Genomic DNA, 13,321 nt, shown 5'->3' with positions numbered 1-13,321 from the left:
GTCAAAGGCCACAGTGACCTTATATCAATCTGGGGGGAAAATAGTATGTAGAAAATGCACATGAACACTGCACTGGTTGACGGAGGCACACAACCGCAGTGCGATTATTCTAGTTCATTTTTTCCAGTTTAGTTGTGCATTTAATCCTTAATCACAATGTTTAAATATTCAGTCTGTTCACTTATCACATTCATGCAAGAGTCATGGATGTTTTCAGTTACATCCCTGCATGTGTTCACTTCCTTGAAAGAGTTTTATGTTAACTGGTGAGGAAACAAAAGCCAGCTTTGCTGTGATTGGCCTGTATCTGTTCCCTTTCTGCATGTCGCTGAAGACGCACAGAAGAGAGATCCGTGGGTAACTGTCCGGATCAGTTTCAGCCTTCGTCCTTCCCTCCTCTCTTTCACAGCCTGAGGGTGAAAACGGATGGAGTTAGTGCTCGGACTAGTTTAACTCAGGTTTACTATGTCAACTCTGCCCTGTTTGGGTTGGACCTGAGTGACGTCTCGTGCTGTAAATCTTACTTTTACACAAAACAGTCAAGCTCCTCTTCCAACTTTGAGACCAGATCCACTGCTATTTGCATAGAGTCTCTTCACTCTTAACTTGTGTGTGTCTGTCGTGGCATCAGAATACAAGCAATCTGCATCTTTTTGGTCAGGATCAGTTTTCAACCCCTCTCAAGTGGATTGCCACAAAGGCATCATATCCTCTTTCTCTTCTACAGCCTTTTCTTTTTCCTCTTTTGCATCTTCACCATTCTGCCCTCTAAAATCTCCACAATTATTTGATCATAAACATTTGAAATCTTGTGCACATGTGCCTGATTATGTGCTGTATTTGTACAGTGAACTGATTTCAGTATAGACAGAGAATCTCAATCTGCGTGCCACATTTGCATCATTCAAAGCTGTAAAAACTTTCTGCATCTTTCTGTGTTGTCGTGTGCCTGTGAACCTTGTACTGACCAGGGATCCAGTGACTCTTGTTCAGGTGTCATCTCCTGTAGAGGTCTCATCTCCTGAAGTGACCACAGAGATGCCTCGGTGTTCTCATCGGAGGAACAGCCTGATCGTTACCAAACTTGTTAACTATTCATGCAGGACACAGGTGCCAAATGGGGATCTGTGTGTCCACCACTCCACCTCATCTACTGGAGGAGGACAGAAGGTGTCAATGCTGGAAGACGAGATTAAAAACTAAACAGAGGACTGGCTCATTAAGTTTAGTTTGGGATTGAAGAAACTTCAGCAGCATAACAGATTGGCAACAGAACCACTGAAGAAGTTCATACAAATGAAGAAATAGTGTATAAATGTGTTTTTGAGAACTACTTTGGTGAAAGTATAAACTGAGACAACAACTGTGAAGAAGACAAAAATCTCTGCTTGACTTTTTGGGATCAGTCACCATGGACCCACCGATCTTCCCCACGAACAAACTGGATTTGGACGTGGACCTTGGCTTTGTCCTCTTCTTCTTCTTCCTCCTCTGTTTCTTCTTGGTGGTGACCATTGTCCGCTGCGCTCAGATGGTGCTGGATCCTTACAGCGCTGTCTCTGTCAATACATATCAGGAGGAGCAGATGGACGACTGACGGGACCAAGGACCATCTTCTTATAGGATCTATGCATCTACTCTCACAGCAGAGATGATTGAATTGTTACGTGCCCCTGAATATTTAAGTTTTTTCTTGTGACTGATTCAGCCTGGTGGAGAGATTTCTAACTTTCTATAGCTTCTACTCAATTGTCATTTTGTACAGAAAAGCTGCCTACAGTATCTTCAAATGACGTAAGTAAACAACAGTATCAAAAGAAGAAGTGAGACGTGTGTGGTTTGTAATTAAATGAGCATGACAATTATCATAGTTTTACAAAGACAAGGATACTGAATCTTTAAGTTACAAGAGGTCATGACTAACAGTAGAATTAGTATTATGAGTATTAGTATTAGTATCATTATTGTTGTTATAATTCAATTATAAAGAATTAAAAATATTAGTTTATGCTCAGATTATACTAAAAAAACTTCATTGAGCTTAATATGTGCTAAATCAGTTTATAATATATCATATTATATTATATATTTTATATAAAATAATATGATTGTATGACTATAACATTAGTTGAAAACACGTGTGTGAATGAGTTAATTTCCTCTGTCAGTGTTTGTGAAGTGATGAGAAACTCCAGGCTCCTCTGAACAGAGCGTGTTCAGAGGAGCGGGTGTTAGTTTTACAAACCTGCGCAGCCCCGCTGGGTGGAGCGTGTAGGTCCTTCACGGAACCTAGGAGCGCCACGAAACACCGCCCACCTCGAATACCCCCGTGAAGCATAGCATATGCGTGCAGCTTGTAGCTAGCCGGTAGCCTTTGCTATCTCGATATATTTGCGAGCAGTCGCGATGGAAAGCAGCGAGAGGTGAGTTTCGAGTGCCGCCGCTGGATGAAGCTGCAGCTGTGTGGTGTGTGTTCGAGAGAAACTCCGGAGAATCCCCCGGAGCTGTTTGTTTTCCGGATAAACTGCATCAGTTAGTCAAGGGATGATACATTCCCCATGCTAATGCTAGGCTAACATGCTAACCATTTCTGACTTGTGCCACTTTGTTTTAGCTCCTGTTGACCTGGATGCGTCTCAGTGACGTGTCAGTGATGCCGTGGGGGGTTATGTCTGTAGTTATCCTGTTAGCCTTAGCCGTGTAGTTACCAAGGTAACTTAACGAGGCACATTTTGGCTGCCAAGTTGTTCTTTGTTGTGCTAAGTAGCATGCTAACACATATTTCATACTCATGCATGGCAGTTAAATTGCAGGCTATATTCAGGCTAATGGATTATACCTGAAGTAGATAGTGTTATTACGTGCATGTGCTTGGCGTGTTTCAGTCAGATGCAAACAGAGGACGCTGTCGTTGTTTGTGCACATTTGTCAGCTCTGTCCTGGTGCAGGTTTCTGCAGACCAGCTTCAACCACTGCATCATTTCACCAGTTCTCACTGATGCTTTCATCGCAGTGACCCAGAGCTGCTGCTGCTGCAGAGGACATTTGTGGATTTAGTTTGAAGTTGGTTTCAGTGTCTTTGAATGTGTATGAAAAGGACATTTGTCTGATATACCTTGTTAGGATTTTTGTGTTCTGATGATTTTGAAAGCCATAAGGTGGTGAAATAATATAATCTCACAAATGTCTTCAAATTAAATCATTGGGTGATTAGTCAAATACTGAATATAAGATTTTTTCAATAGGCTCAATGTCATATTTTTATATATATGTTTGCACTTACAGTATCTACATATGTGGCTTACACCCTGTTTCCAAATATGTTTCATGTATGACACCCTGAAGAGAAGAAAAAAACAAAACAAGTTTATACTCTCATTTAAAAATCTTTAACCAGCAAACGCTTAAAATGTTTGACTTTTAATAATGATCAGATCTGATAACAACAATATCAAATCCTTTTAAGATTAAAATGATGTTTACGTCTCCTGCTCCTGTCTGTTTGTCCTCAGGATGGAGGTGGAGGGTTGGGACCCCAGTCTGGAGGAAGAACTTGGCGTTTCTCTGGACGAGTTGAAGAAGTGGATTGAAGAGGCTGTGGAGAAGAGCGAGATCGTGCAGAAGAAAAAGGCTCAGCTGACAGAGCTGAAAAAATGGGTGGAGCAAAAAGAGAAGGAGGAGGCAATAACGGAGGTACTTCTCAAAGACACCAACAAGTGAGTAGGAATTTACCTGTTTATTTCATATGTTTATGTAAGTGGGAATTTTAAGTTTCTTGTCTCTAGCGAAGTAACCACGTGTGTTATTTTTTGTAAATATATGTATTTCACTTTATTGAAGTAGCATGAGGCAAAAAAGTGTCTGTTACATAAAAACACTCCTGGAAACGCTATGAAACAAACAGCGTGATTTCTCAACACATATTGACATTGCAGGTGCTTTGACTGTGCTTCAGGAGAAGATCATTGGACAAATAGAGAAATTGAATGAGCCCAAACAAAACGTGAAAAATGTATCAGGCAGCATTGAGTGAAGGAGCAAATCAGCCATTGGCAAATATGCATCATGCATGTTGGCTTCAAACGCACCACAACAAGCTGACACATTAGACACACATTACAAAACATCCATAAGTTGTCACCCCTCAAGTGGAAAACACGATTAGTGCTGCAAAAATTACTTGATTAATCGATTAGTCCACTGACTGATAATTACTTGGCCAAGTTATTGACAACCAAACAAAGAGGAGCAATCTCATTTTCCCCAAATTTAAAAACTGTCAACCTCATGACATGAAACTGACTGCAGACATTTTTTTAGAAGGTATCATGAGACCAGTGTTTTTTGGCACTAAAAGCTTAATTAAAGGGTCAATCTAAGTGCCAATGCAGATCCACTGGACCAGATGCTGCGTTCCTTGTTGTACAGTAAATGTTTCTGGCTGACGTTTTCCTCCCCCACTCTTCCTCAGGTCCTTATTGGAGTGTGAGAAGCTGGTGAAGGCGACCTACCAAAAGAGTGGTCTTGTTTATCGGGAGAGCAGCTCAGACGATGAGGGTAGTGGAGGAGGGGTGTTGTCCTCGGAGGTCATTGAAATAGATGATGACGATGATGATGATGTCATTGCTGTTGGCTGCTGTAAGTCATGCATTATGTTTTTGTAGGAGAACATTTTACATCACTGCTTCTATGTATTTATTTTTCTTGTGTTCCTCAATGTTTCAGTGGTTCCACCAAAGAAACCTGGGACTCCTGGCAAAGATCAGGCGGTGAGAACAATACAAAAACTTCATTATATTGATCTATTCGTACACTTCATTTCTAAATGTTAATTTTTTATGTGTGAGTTATTGTGACACAAGGAAATACAAGTTAAAATTGTTCCCCAATGGGAATATTTTGCACCTAAAATTCCTAAATACAAATTCAAATAAACGTAGATATAGTATACATACATTTTGTAGTATCTGCATCCTTTAAAAAACTAAATAAAGTAAAGGAGCATGCATTAATATAAGTATTTGGTGAATGTGCAGCAATGACACATTTTTTCCTGAATTTTTCTTTTGCAAAATTCAGATAGTAGCATGTAAGATATTATACATGTTGACAAATCCACTATCTGATTCAGTCATCAACACTTTACCAAAAAACTAAATTTGCTAACAGCTGTCGTTGGTCCAGGCTTTGTTTAACTTGCTGAAATGCTAACAAGGGAAACCATGGATATGGCGTTTCTATCACACTTGTATAAAGGTCAAACACTGCTCACTGTATGCAGATGATGATGATGTATGTTGTGTTTATTTATTTTGCCAGTTAAAAGAGGTGTCTGCAGCTCTACAGAAAACCTCTCAGCAGGTGCAGAAGTTGTTCCATACAGTAAACAAGCCTTTGTCAAGTGTTTCTATGGTGCGACCCCCAGGACAGCTTCCATCCCAGTCAGGTAAGTACACACACACACACACACACACACACACACACACACACACACACACACACACACACACACACACAACACACAAACACACAAACACACACACACGTAGGATCATTAGATGCATCATAACTGCTTGGAAGTATTAGGTATTTAGTAGTAAATGTGTGTGTGCTTTGTCTACCCTGCAGGTATTCAGAGTGCGGTGCCAGCAGTGTTTGTATCACAGGTTCCATCTCAGTCCATAACCCAGCCCAACCCAAACGTGACAGAGGATGAGCTTCGAGTCGGGATGAACATTCTGGGAAAGAAACGCACCAAGACGTGGCACAAAGGTGCCCTCGTCGCTATCAACCCTGTCGGTGTGTTCCCAGATCATTAACCTCTACCTTTAGGTTCTTTAGGACTTTGATATTGTCAATATTCAGCTAGATTATTTGTATTTTTATCAACTCAAGTCAACTTGTTTGTGCTCATATTCTCCTGTTCTGCTCTGTCATTGAATCTTCTCCTCTGTCTAAATTCAGGAAACGGTATATTTAAGTATAAAGTCAAGTTTGATAAAGGAAAGAGTCTGCTGTCTGGAAATCATGTGGCTTTCGAATATAACCCTACACTGGAGAGTTTGTATGTCGGAGCCCGTGTAGTCGCCAAGTATAAGGACGGCAACCTAGTGTGGCTTTATGCTGGAATCGTAGCAGAGATGCCCAACAATAAGAACCAAAGGAGGTGAGTGGTATATTTTCTTATATATGATAATAGAAAACATCTGATATATCAACAATAATTGTCTAAACAATGCACAGCATAAACATTTAGATTTACAATTTTGTTCTTAAAGAATTGTGTTCTTAAAAACAGACCGGTACCTGCTCACTAGAGGTCAAACTATGGAATTCCAGCAAACAGTATTGATCAGACTCTAGTTGATTTCTTTTTTGTATATGTTTTAGGTTTTTGATATTTTTTGATGATGGCTATGCTTCGTATGTGAATCTACCCGATCTCTACCCTGTCTGTCGACCATGTGAGTGCTCACTGCTTTTCTCCACCCTTCTTTTAATCTGTGAAGCCCAATCAATTCTACACATGTTCACTTACAAAGGTTGTTAGCAAAATGTTGTGTTAACTCTTTATATAATAATATTTATATAAAAAAATACATATTAAATTGATCAATAGAAGAACGAGATCCTTCTTGTTTCGACAGTAAAGCGTACTTGGGAAGACATAGAGGATGCATCGTGTCGAGACTTCATCGAGGAGTACATCACAGCTTATCCCAGCAGGCCGATGGTGCTGTTAAAAGTCAACCAGATCATCAAGACGGAGTGGGAGGGAACCTGGTGGAAGAGTAAAGTGGAGGACGTTGATGGCAGCTTGGTCAAGATCCTCTTCTTGGTAAGTCTGCATTAGAATATATGGAAATTAGGTGAATGGACAACACTGACCTGTGAAAAGATTCATCCAAATGAATGGACTGGATTTACTGGATGATATCTGATTTCTGGTTGCATCAGTTGATAGATTCACTTATGTTGTTTGATCAGGATGATAAGAGAAGTGAGTGGATCTATAGAGGGTCCACCAGGTTGGAGCCAATGTTCAACCTGAAGATGACCACAGCCAACACTCAGGAGAAGAAGCTGGCAGGCCAGCAGAGGACACGACCCAACATGGGTAACAAACACAAGCTGTACTATTGTACTGTTATGCAAATTAAGAAAAATATGAAAACTAAACTTTTGTACTTAATTAAACGTCCTCTATTTCTAGGAGCGTTGAGGAGCAAAGGCCCAGTAGTTCAATACACCAGTGACGGACATGTTGGAGCCTCTCCCGTCAAAGCCCCACAGGCCACACTGAGTCCGCCCTCGCTGACACCGCAACTTCAACAGCGTCCACAACTGCCACAGCCCCAGCCAATCCAACCAACCCAACAAACGCAATCAATCCAACAAACGCAACCAATCCAAATAACCCAAACAACCCAACAAACCCAACCAACTCAACCAATCCAACCAACCCTTCAGTCCCCACATCCTGCTCAGTCTCCACGCCTCGAGTAAGTGATGCAGCCTGGACATCTGACATTACTGATGTCCCTTGGTTTAAAGGTGTATAAAAGCAGAAGCTATGGAAGAATTAACCTTTTAATGGAATAATGGCTTGTATGCAAATTAGGTGGCCTTCTCAGAGTGAGACCAGTGTTACTCATGGTCCTGTTCAAACGTCATCATTGGTTTTAAAGAATATTTAAAGCAAAGACAGATGAACTTGCAAGAATAGTTATAAATGTATTCATTCATTTCAGATATTGCAACCTTGCTGCCCACTATGTTGAAGAATAATTTAATCCTACTTAATGAGTTGTCATTTAACACCCACATAAACCTTCATTAACTGATGCTTTTGCCCAAAAACATCATTGACATATAAAGTTGTTGCAAAATTATTAAGATTCATTTGGAGTCATGTTTTGATGAATTTAATAACAACATTCATTTTGTTTTTTGTAGCTCCACAGACAGAAATAAAAAACCATGAAATTAAAAAGCATGTGTTTATGCAAAGATACCGGAAGTGAGCCGTCAAGTGATGAGCGTCAATGGGCATATGGAAACATCTACTTTCTTACTACGCATTACTTTAATACTCTCTAGATGGAATTATACACATGTGCAGCTGTAAACCTCTGGTTTGAGAGGAAGTAAGTGGAGACCTATGATATTGACTGAGTGTCTGTTTCTCTCTCTTTCAGCAATAAACATCAGATGGCAAAGAAGAGCACTTCCCCGTTTGTCCCTGGTGTCGGAGGCACACATGCCTCCAAAGTCATGCAGTCGCTTTCCCAGAATCTCAGCATCCCGTCTGCGTGAGTTCACCTTATTTGTATGACCCAACAAAATGCTGCTAATGATACAGAAAAAAGCCAAAGAGCGTGATCTCTGCTTAGATGTTTTTAAATTGTTCTGGTCTTTCTCTTTTCATCCTTTGTTGATCCATAGTGGAAGAACACTGATTGCTCCAAATACTCCCACGCCCACATTCGCACAAGCGTTTCAGAGACAAGTGCTATCTGTCACTCCCGTCTCCCCTCCTATGATTCATGCGGTGGCCACTATCCCACAGCAGCCCTCGTATCGTGCCCCGACGGACCGCATCTTCTACATGGCTCACACGTGTCAGCCTGCCTGTCTCAATCGTGTCCGACCAACGAAACCAGACCTGCACAGTGGAAAGAACCCCCTCCTCACACCTTTATTGTATGATTTCAGACGCATGACAGGACGACGCAAAGTCAACCGCAAGGTAAACATTAACATCAAGACAACTGTGGAAAATATGTGTGTTATATACACACATATACATTGGAACCTGAAACGAAATGACAATTTTTGCCTTTGCTTCATCAGATGTCCTTCCATGTGATCTACAAGGCACCGTGTGGGCTTTGTCTGCGTAACATGGCAGAGATCCAACATTACCTCTTCCAGACACGCTGTGACTTTATATTCTTAGAGATGTTCTGTCTAGACCCCTACGTACTCGTGGACCGTCCCTTCCAGCCACAGAGGCCATTCTATTATATTCCAGACATCACAGGTGGAAGGGAGGACATTCCACTGTCCTGCGTCAATGAAATTGATTCCACTCCGCCTCCTAAAGTAGACTACAGTAAGTAATGAAAAAGGAGAATTTCCTTTGTGCTTGTGCCAGGAAGTATTTTTCTCTTTTCACCTTTGCTCCAATAAATAATAAAGAATAAATAATACAAAAAAGGAAAACTTAATCACAAATGATTACTTCCCCATGAATATGCCAACGGCCTGTTTCTCTTTTCAAAAACAGTGGAGTAAATTAGCCCTGAGTGGCTTATCATTCTCCTGTCTTCTCTCTTTAAGGTAAAGAACGTATTCCTGAAGATGGAGTATTTATCAACACCAGTGCAGACTTCCTGGTTGGGTGTGAATGCACCGACGGCTGTCGAGACAAGTCAGCGAAGCTGCTTATCCACACCTCATCATTTTTCAGATTTCTTCCTTTGGTTATATTCTGAAGTCGTGTCTTTGTATCTTAAATACAGATCCAAATGCTCTTGCCACCAGCTGACCCTTCAGGCTACAGGTTGTACACCAGGCGGACAGATCAACACAAATGCTGGATTTTCGTACAAACGATTAGAGGAGTGCCTGCCCACAGGGTCAGACATTTATACACACATACTGAACACACCTCTCACTTGTAGTGTGCTCTACACTCACTGTCACCCCTCATAACCTCTTAACAAGATAATTACTGTTGTATCTAACAGCTCATTTGGTTGTCTTGTATCTGAGGCCGTTATCTCTTCTTCTCTCTTTAGGATCTACGAGTGTAATAAGCGGTGCAAATGTTGTGCTTCGATGTGCACTAACCGACTTGTACAGCACGGCCTGCAGGTGCGTCTCCAGCTCTTTAAGACCCAGAACAAAGGCTGGGGCATCCGCTGTCTGGACGATGTGGCCAAGGGTTCTTTTGTCTGCATCTATGCTGGTGAGGAAACTAACTTAAACTAACGGTTTTGTATCGGGCAGGTCACTTGAATGCAAAGTAACGTATTCCCCTCTGCCCTCTTCTCTTCCACTTCATCAGGTAAAATCCTGACAGACGACTTTGCAGACAAAGAGGGTCTTGAAATGGGCGATGAGTATTTTGCCAATCTGGATCATATAGAGAGTGTGGAAAACTTTAAGGAGGGCTATGAGAGCGAGGCTCATTGTTCAGACAGCGAGGGAAGCGGTGTGGACGTTTCCAGGATAAAAATCCAGCCATCTGCTTTAGCATCATCCAATGCTGTGGGGCCCGGGAAGGGTGAGTCCAAATCCTCAGGTGAGGGATCAAGGCGATCTTCAGTCGACCCAGGCTGATTCTCAGTGTTATTTGTTGTCTTGACACCAGCTGATTTTCTTTTTCTAAACATGATATTTCACCTGGTGTTTGTTTTTTCTGTCGCAGCCCAAAGCCCGAGCTCATCAGGAGAAAGCAATGAGGAAGATGAGAAAGACTCAAAGAGTGAAGATGAAAGTGACAGTTCGGACGACACGTTTGTGAAGGACAACTACTTCAGCTCCAGCTCTGTGTGGAGGAGTTACACAACACGTGGTCAGGTCAAGGGCAACAAGGAAGGTGAGGTGGTTACTCTGAGCGGAAAAGTCAATGTTGACAGAGACAGTGACAAGACATTTGAGGTTTTTATGTAAGAACTTAGAGGTTATAGAAGTTATAGAGTCATCTTTTAATACAGAATTAGTAGGTATACAAGTTTTTAAACATTGGTAGATGTTGTTTGTCTTTGTGTTTGTTTTTCCTGGTCATGAATCCGCTGGTGTATTGACCAGTGGAAAATGGGCTTTAGATAAATATTAATGGGTGGTTAACTCAGGTAAGAGCCTTTTCCATCACCTGAATACATCCCGGCAGAAAAGATGATGACCAGGACAAATAAACAACAAAAATTATTTCTTGTCACAGCATGGAACAAAATTAGCAACTATAAATTATTATTAAGGTAGTAAATATTAACTTATTTAAGTTTCAAGGAGCTCTCATCACCATTTTATCATTGTTTTTGGGAAGTGAAACCAACTAATTGAATAAATCGGAAGTAAAACCTTTGTAGCCCGAACCATGTTTTAGCTCACTTACTCGACTTTGTAATGAAGTATAGTTTTACTCCAGTTTTTCTTCTCTATGTCAAAGGTGTAATTGATGGAAATATCTCTTTTGTCTTCTCACACTCACCTCTCTCCTTCCCACTCCAGGGAGTCAAGACAGTAAAGATGGATTGAGTGCGTCAGTCAAGGGAACCGATGAGCAGAAGCCACCGTCCATGCCCGAGGAGACGGGGAAAAGCAAAGTAGCTTCCTGGCTGACGAGCCAGGGGCTGAAGAGGGTGAGGAAAAAGATAAAGAAAGAATAATGTTTCATGGAACTGAGCTCTGTGGTTACAGTGCTTTTAAAGTAATTGCAGTGTCTCATGTAGAAATTAAAATATAATCCTGTTCAGAACATCTTAGATATTTGAAAGGGCATTGATGGTTAAAGTGGAGATTATGTTGTATGATTGTATTGAATATTGAACAATAACTTTTAGTTTTTTGTTTTTCATGAAAGGACTCTGGAGACAACAAGAGGTCTTGGAAAAGTTTCTTATTTTACAATAATAATTATAATTCTGCAATAATTCACTGATCAATAACTAAGCTATGATTCACAAAGAGATTAATTTGTGTTTGTTGCAGTCAAGTGAAGCCAGACACAGGGAAGAAGCAGGATGTGATGACTCTCTCAGACAGCGATGATGTTCAGACCATCAGCTCTGGATCTGAAGACAAAGAGAGAGAAAAAGTTACTCCAGGTAAACAAAAGAGAAGGGATGAATAATTAATGCCTGTTTTGACTGTTTTCATGTTTTCTCATGTCGCTGCTGTTCTGACTCAGGTGTAACTAAGAAGCAGGTAGCAGTTAAATCCACCCGTGGCATCGCCCTGAAGACCAGCCATGGAATGATGGTGAAAACAGGTGCGCCTGGAGGTGGGGGAGGGCCAGGGGGTCAGGGAGGAAAAGCAGGGCAGCATGGACAGACTGTAGGAGGCGGGGACAACAGTCACAGAAACACACGCCTGTTCTTTGATGGTGAGGAGTCGTGTTACATCATTGACGCCAAGCTGGAGGGAAACCTCGGCCGATACCTGAACGTAAGGATCAATCACAGTTGAACCATTTGATAAAGTCTCTGTCCTGTGCATTTATATTACTCGTGGCCGTCTCTTCTCTGTATTACAGCACAGCTGTAGTCCAAACCTCTTTGTCCAGAATGTGTTTGTGGACACACATGATTTGCGATTCCCGTGGGTGGCGTTCTTTGCCAGCAAGTGAGTTGTTAATAATAATTTTAATTTGTCATATGAGAATGATGCTGATCTTTACTGGCATTTAAGACCATAAACAAAAATGAAAATAATGCTACAGGCTTCATATGTGAGCGTGTGTTATTTCAGGCTTTGGTGAAATGATGACAAATGATCCAGGAGGGTAGATATGAGTTATAGATTCACAATTTAGAAGAATCATCAGATGCCAAAACATTGCACTGCTATTTTTATCACTGTCAGGACAGATTTATCAACTCCGGAAAGTTGGTGTGCAACAACCCTTTTATCTTCCATCCAACAATTGTCAGCTTTAGTTTGGGAATTTCTTTAATTCTCTGCCAGGTTTGTGCAGTGCTGGATGACATTGTATAGCAGTAAACGTTGTGCCAGGTTTTGAGTGTAAAGATATAGAACTTGACATCCAGTGATTGTCCCTGGTGAGATGTACATATCTTAAACCCCTCGACCATTTGGATGCCCAATTCTCTGTTGTCTCACTGTTTGTCTACCTGAAGCTCTTGTCCTGTTCTGACTTGCCTGTCTGTGCCCCCGTGTAGGCGAATCCGGGCCGGGACAGAACTGACCTGGGATTACAACTACGAGGTTGGCAGTGTGGAGGGTAAAGTTCTGCTCTGCTGCTGCGGATCCACGGAGTGCAGAGGAAGGTTGCTTTAATCTGAAAACCATTAGAACTCCCCTCCCACTGCTGCATCAGTAGAAACCTTTTAGGATCCTCTTCAACACTGTACCTTTGTGTTTGTTTGTTTTTTTAAAGCAGATTTCTGAATTTTAATACATGTTTTTTTTTCTCCTTTATTTTATATGAATGTGAATCCAGATATTTCTCATTTTACCCACGACATGTTTCTTTAACCCCTGAATAAAATGCAGTTTTCTTCAGTCAACCAAAGCTTCTGCTGTTTTGTCTTGAGTTGTATCAGATCTGGATCCTGCAGCTCTTTCATCA

General features: G+C 41.3%; 1 protein-coding gene and 1 long non-coding RNA gene across 5 annotated transcripts; one reads left to right on the top strand and one right to left on the bottom strand.

The window, feature by feature from the left end:
- Nucleotides 1–117: 117 nt before the first annotated feature.
- LOC138413549 (uncharacterized) lies at nt 118–2,378 on the bottom strand. Its single transcript, XR_011245914.1, has 4 exons — nt 2,246–2,378; nt 1,422–1,559; nt 969–1,153; nt 118–410 (listed from the first exon to the last, which is right to left on the bottom strand). It is a non-coding gene; the product is annotated as an uncharacterized lncRNA (long non-coding RNA).
- On the top strand, nt 2,285–13,259 carry setdb1b (SET domain bifurcated histone lysine methyltransferase 1b). 4 transcript variants are annotated; one of them, XM_020092903.2, is made up of 26 exons: nt 2,452–2,466; nt 2,615–2,712; nt 3,513–3,716; nt 4,472–4,638; nt 4,726–4,769; nt 5,320–5,446; nt 5,629–5,799; nt 5,965–6,166; nt 6,391–6,464; nt 6,648–6,838; nt 6,988–7,117; nt 7,214–7,502; nt 8,199–8,312; nt 8,446–8,749; nt 8,854–9,115; nt 9,343–9,433; nt 9,525–9,641; nt 9,804–9,973; nt 10,073–10,309; nt 10,436–10,606; nt 11,242–11,372; nt 11,594–11,613; nt 11,722–11,837; nt 11,921–12,177; nt 12,266–12,354; nt 12,912–13,259. In XM_020092903.2, the coding sequence occupies exons 3-26, from the start codon at nt 3,514–3,516 to the stop codon at nt 13,027–13,029; spliced, it is 3,795 nt and encodes a 1,264-aa protein (XP_019948462.2). In that variant the 5' UTR covers nt 2,452–2,466; nt 2,615–2,712; nt 3,513; the 3' UTR covers nt 13,030–13,259. The 4 variants fall into 4 exon arrangements, with proteins under 4 accessions (XP_019948465.2, XP_019948460.2, XP_019948461.2 ...); XM_020092906.2 differs by lacking the exons at nt 2,452–2,466; nt 2,615–2,712 and adding an exon at nt 2,285–2,423 and having other exon boundaries at nt 10,073–10,291; XM_020092901.2 differs by lacking the exons at nt 2,452–2,466; nt 2,615–2,712 and adding an exon at nt 2,285–2,423.
- The last annotated feature ends 62 nt before the right edge of the window (nt 13,260–13,321 follow it).

Source organism: Paralichthys olivaceus, chromosome 13 (genome assembly GCF_024713975.1).
Source record: "Paralichthys olivaceus isolate ysfri-2021 chromosome 13, ASM2471397v2, whole genome shotgun sequence".
Lineage (NCBI taxonomy): Eukaryota > Metazoa > Chordata > Actinopteri > Pleuronectiformes > Paralichthyidae > Paralichthys > Paralichthys olivaceus.
The sequence above is the reverse complement of the archived record's forward strand: the minus strand, read 5'-3'. Positions and strand labels throughout refer to the sequence as shown.

Excerpts from the sequence above, each read along its gene's own strand:
- setdb1b (XM_020092901.2), top strand. Across the intron at positions 8,750-8,853 it reads GACGCAAAGTCAACCGCAAG|ATGTCCTTCCATGTGATCTA; the intron begins GTAAACATTAAC and ends TTGCTTCATCAG. Across the intron at positions 9,642-9,803 it reads GAGGAGTGCCTGCCCACAGG|GATCTACGAGTGTAATAAGC; the intron begins GTCAGACATTTA and ends TTCTCTCTTTAG.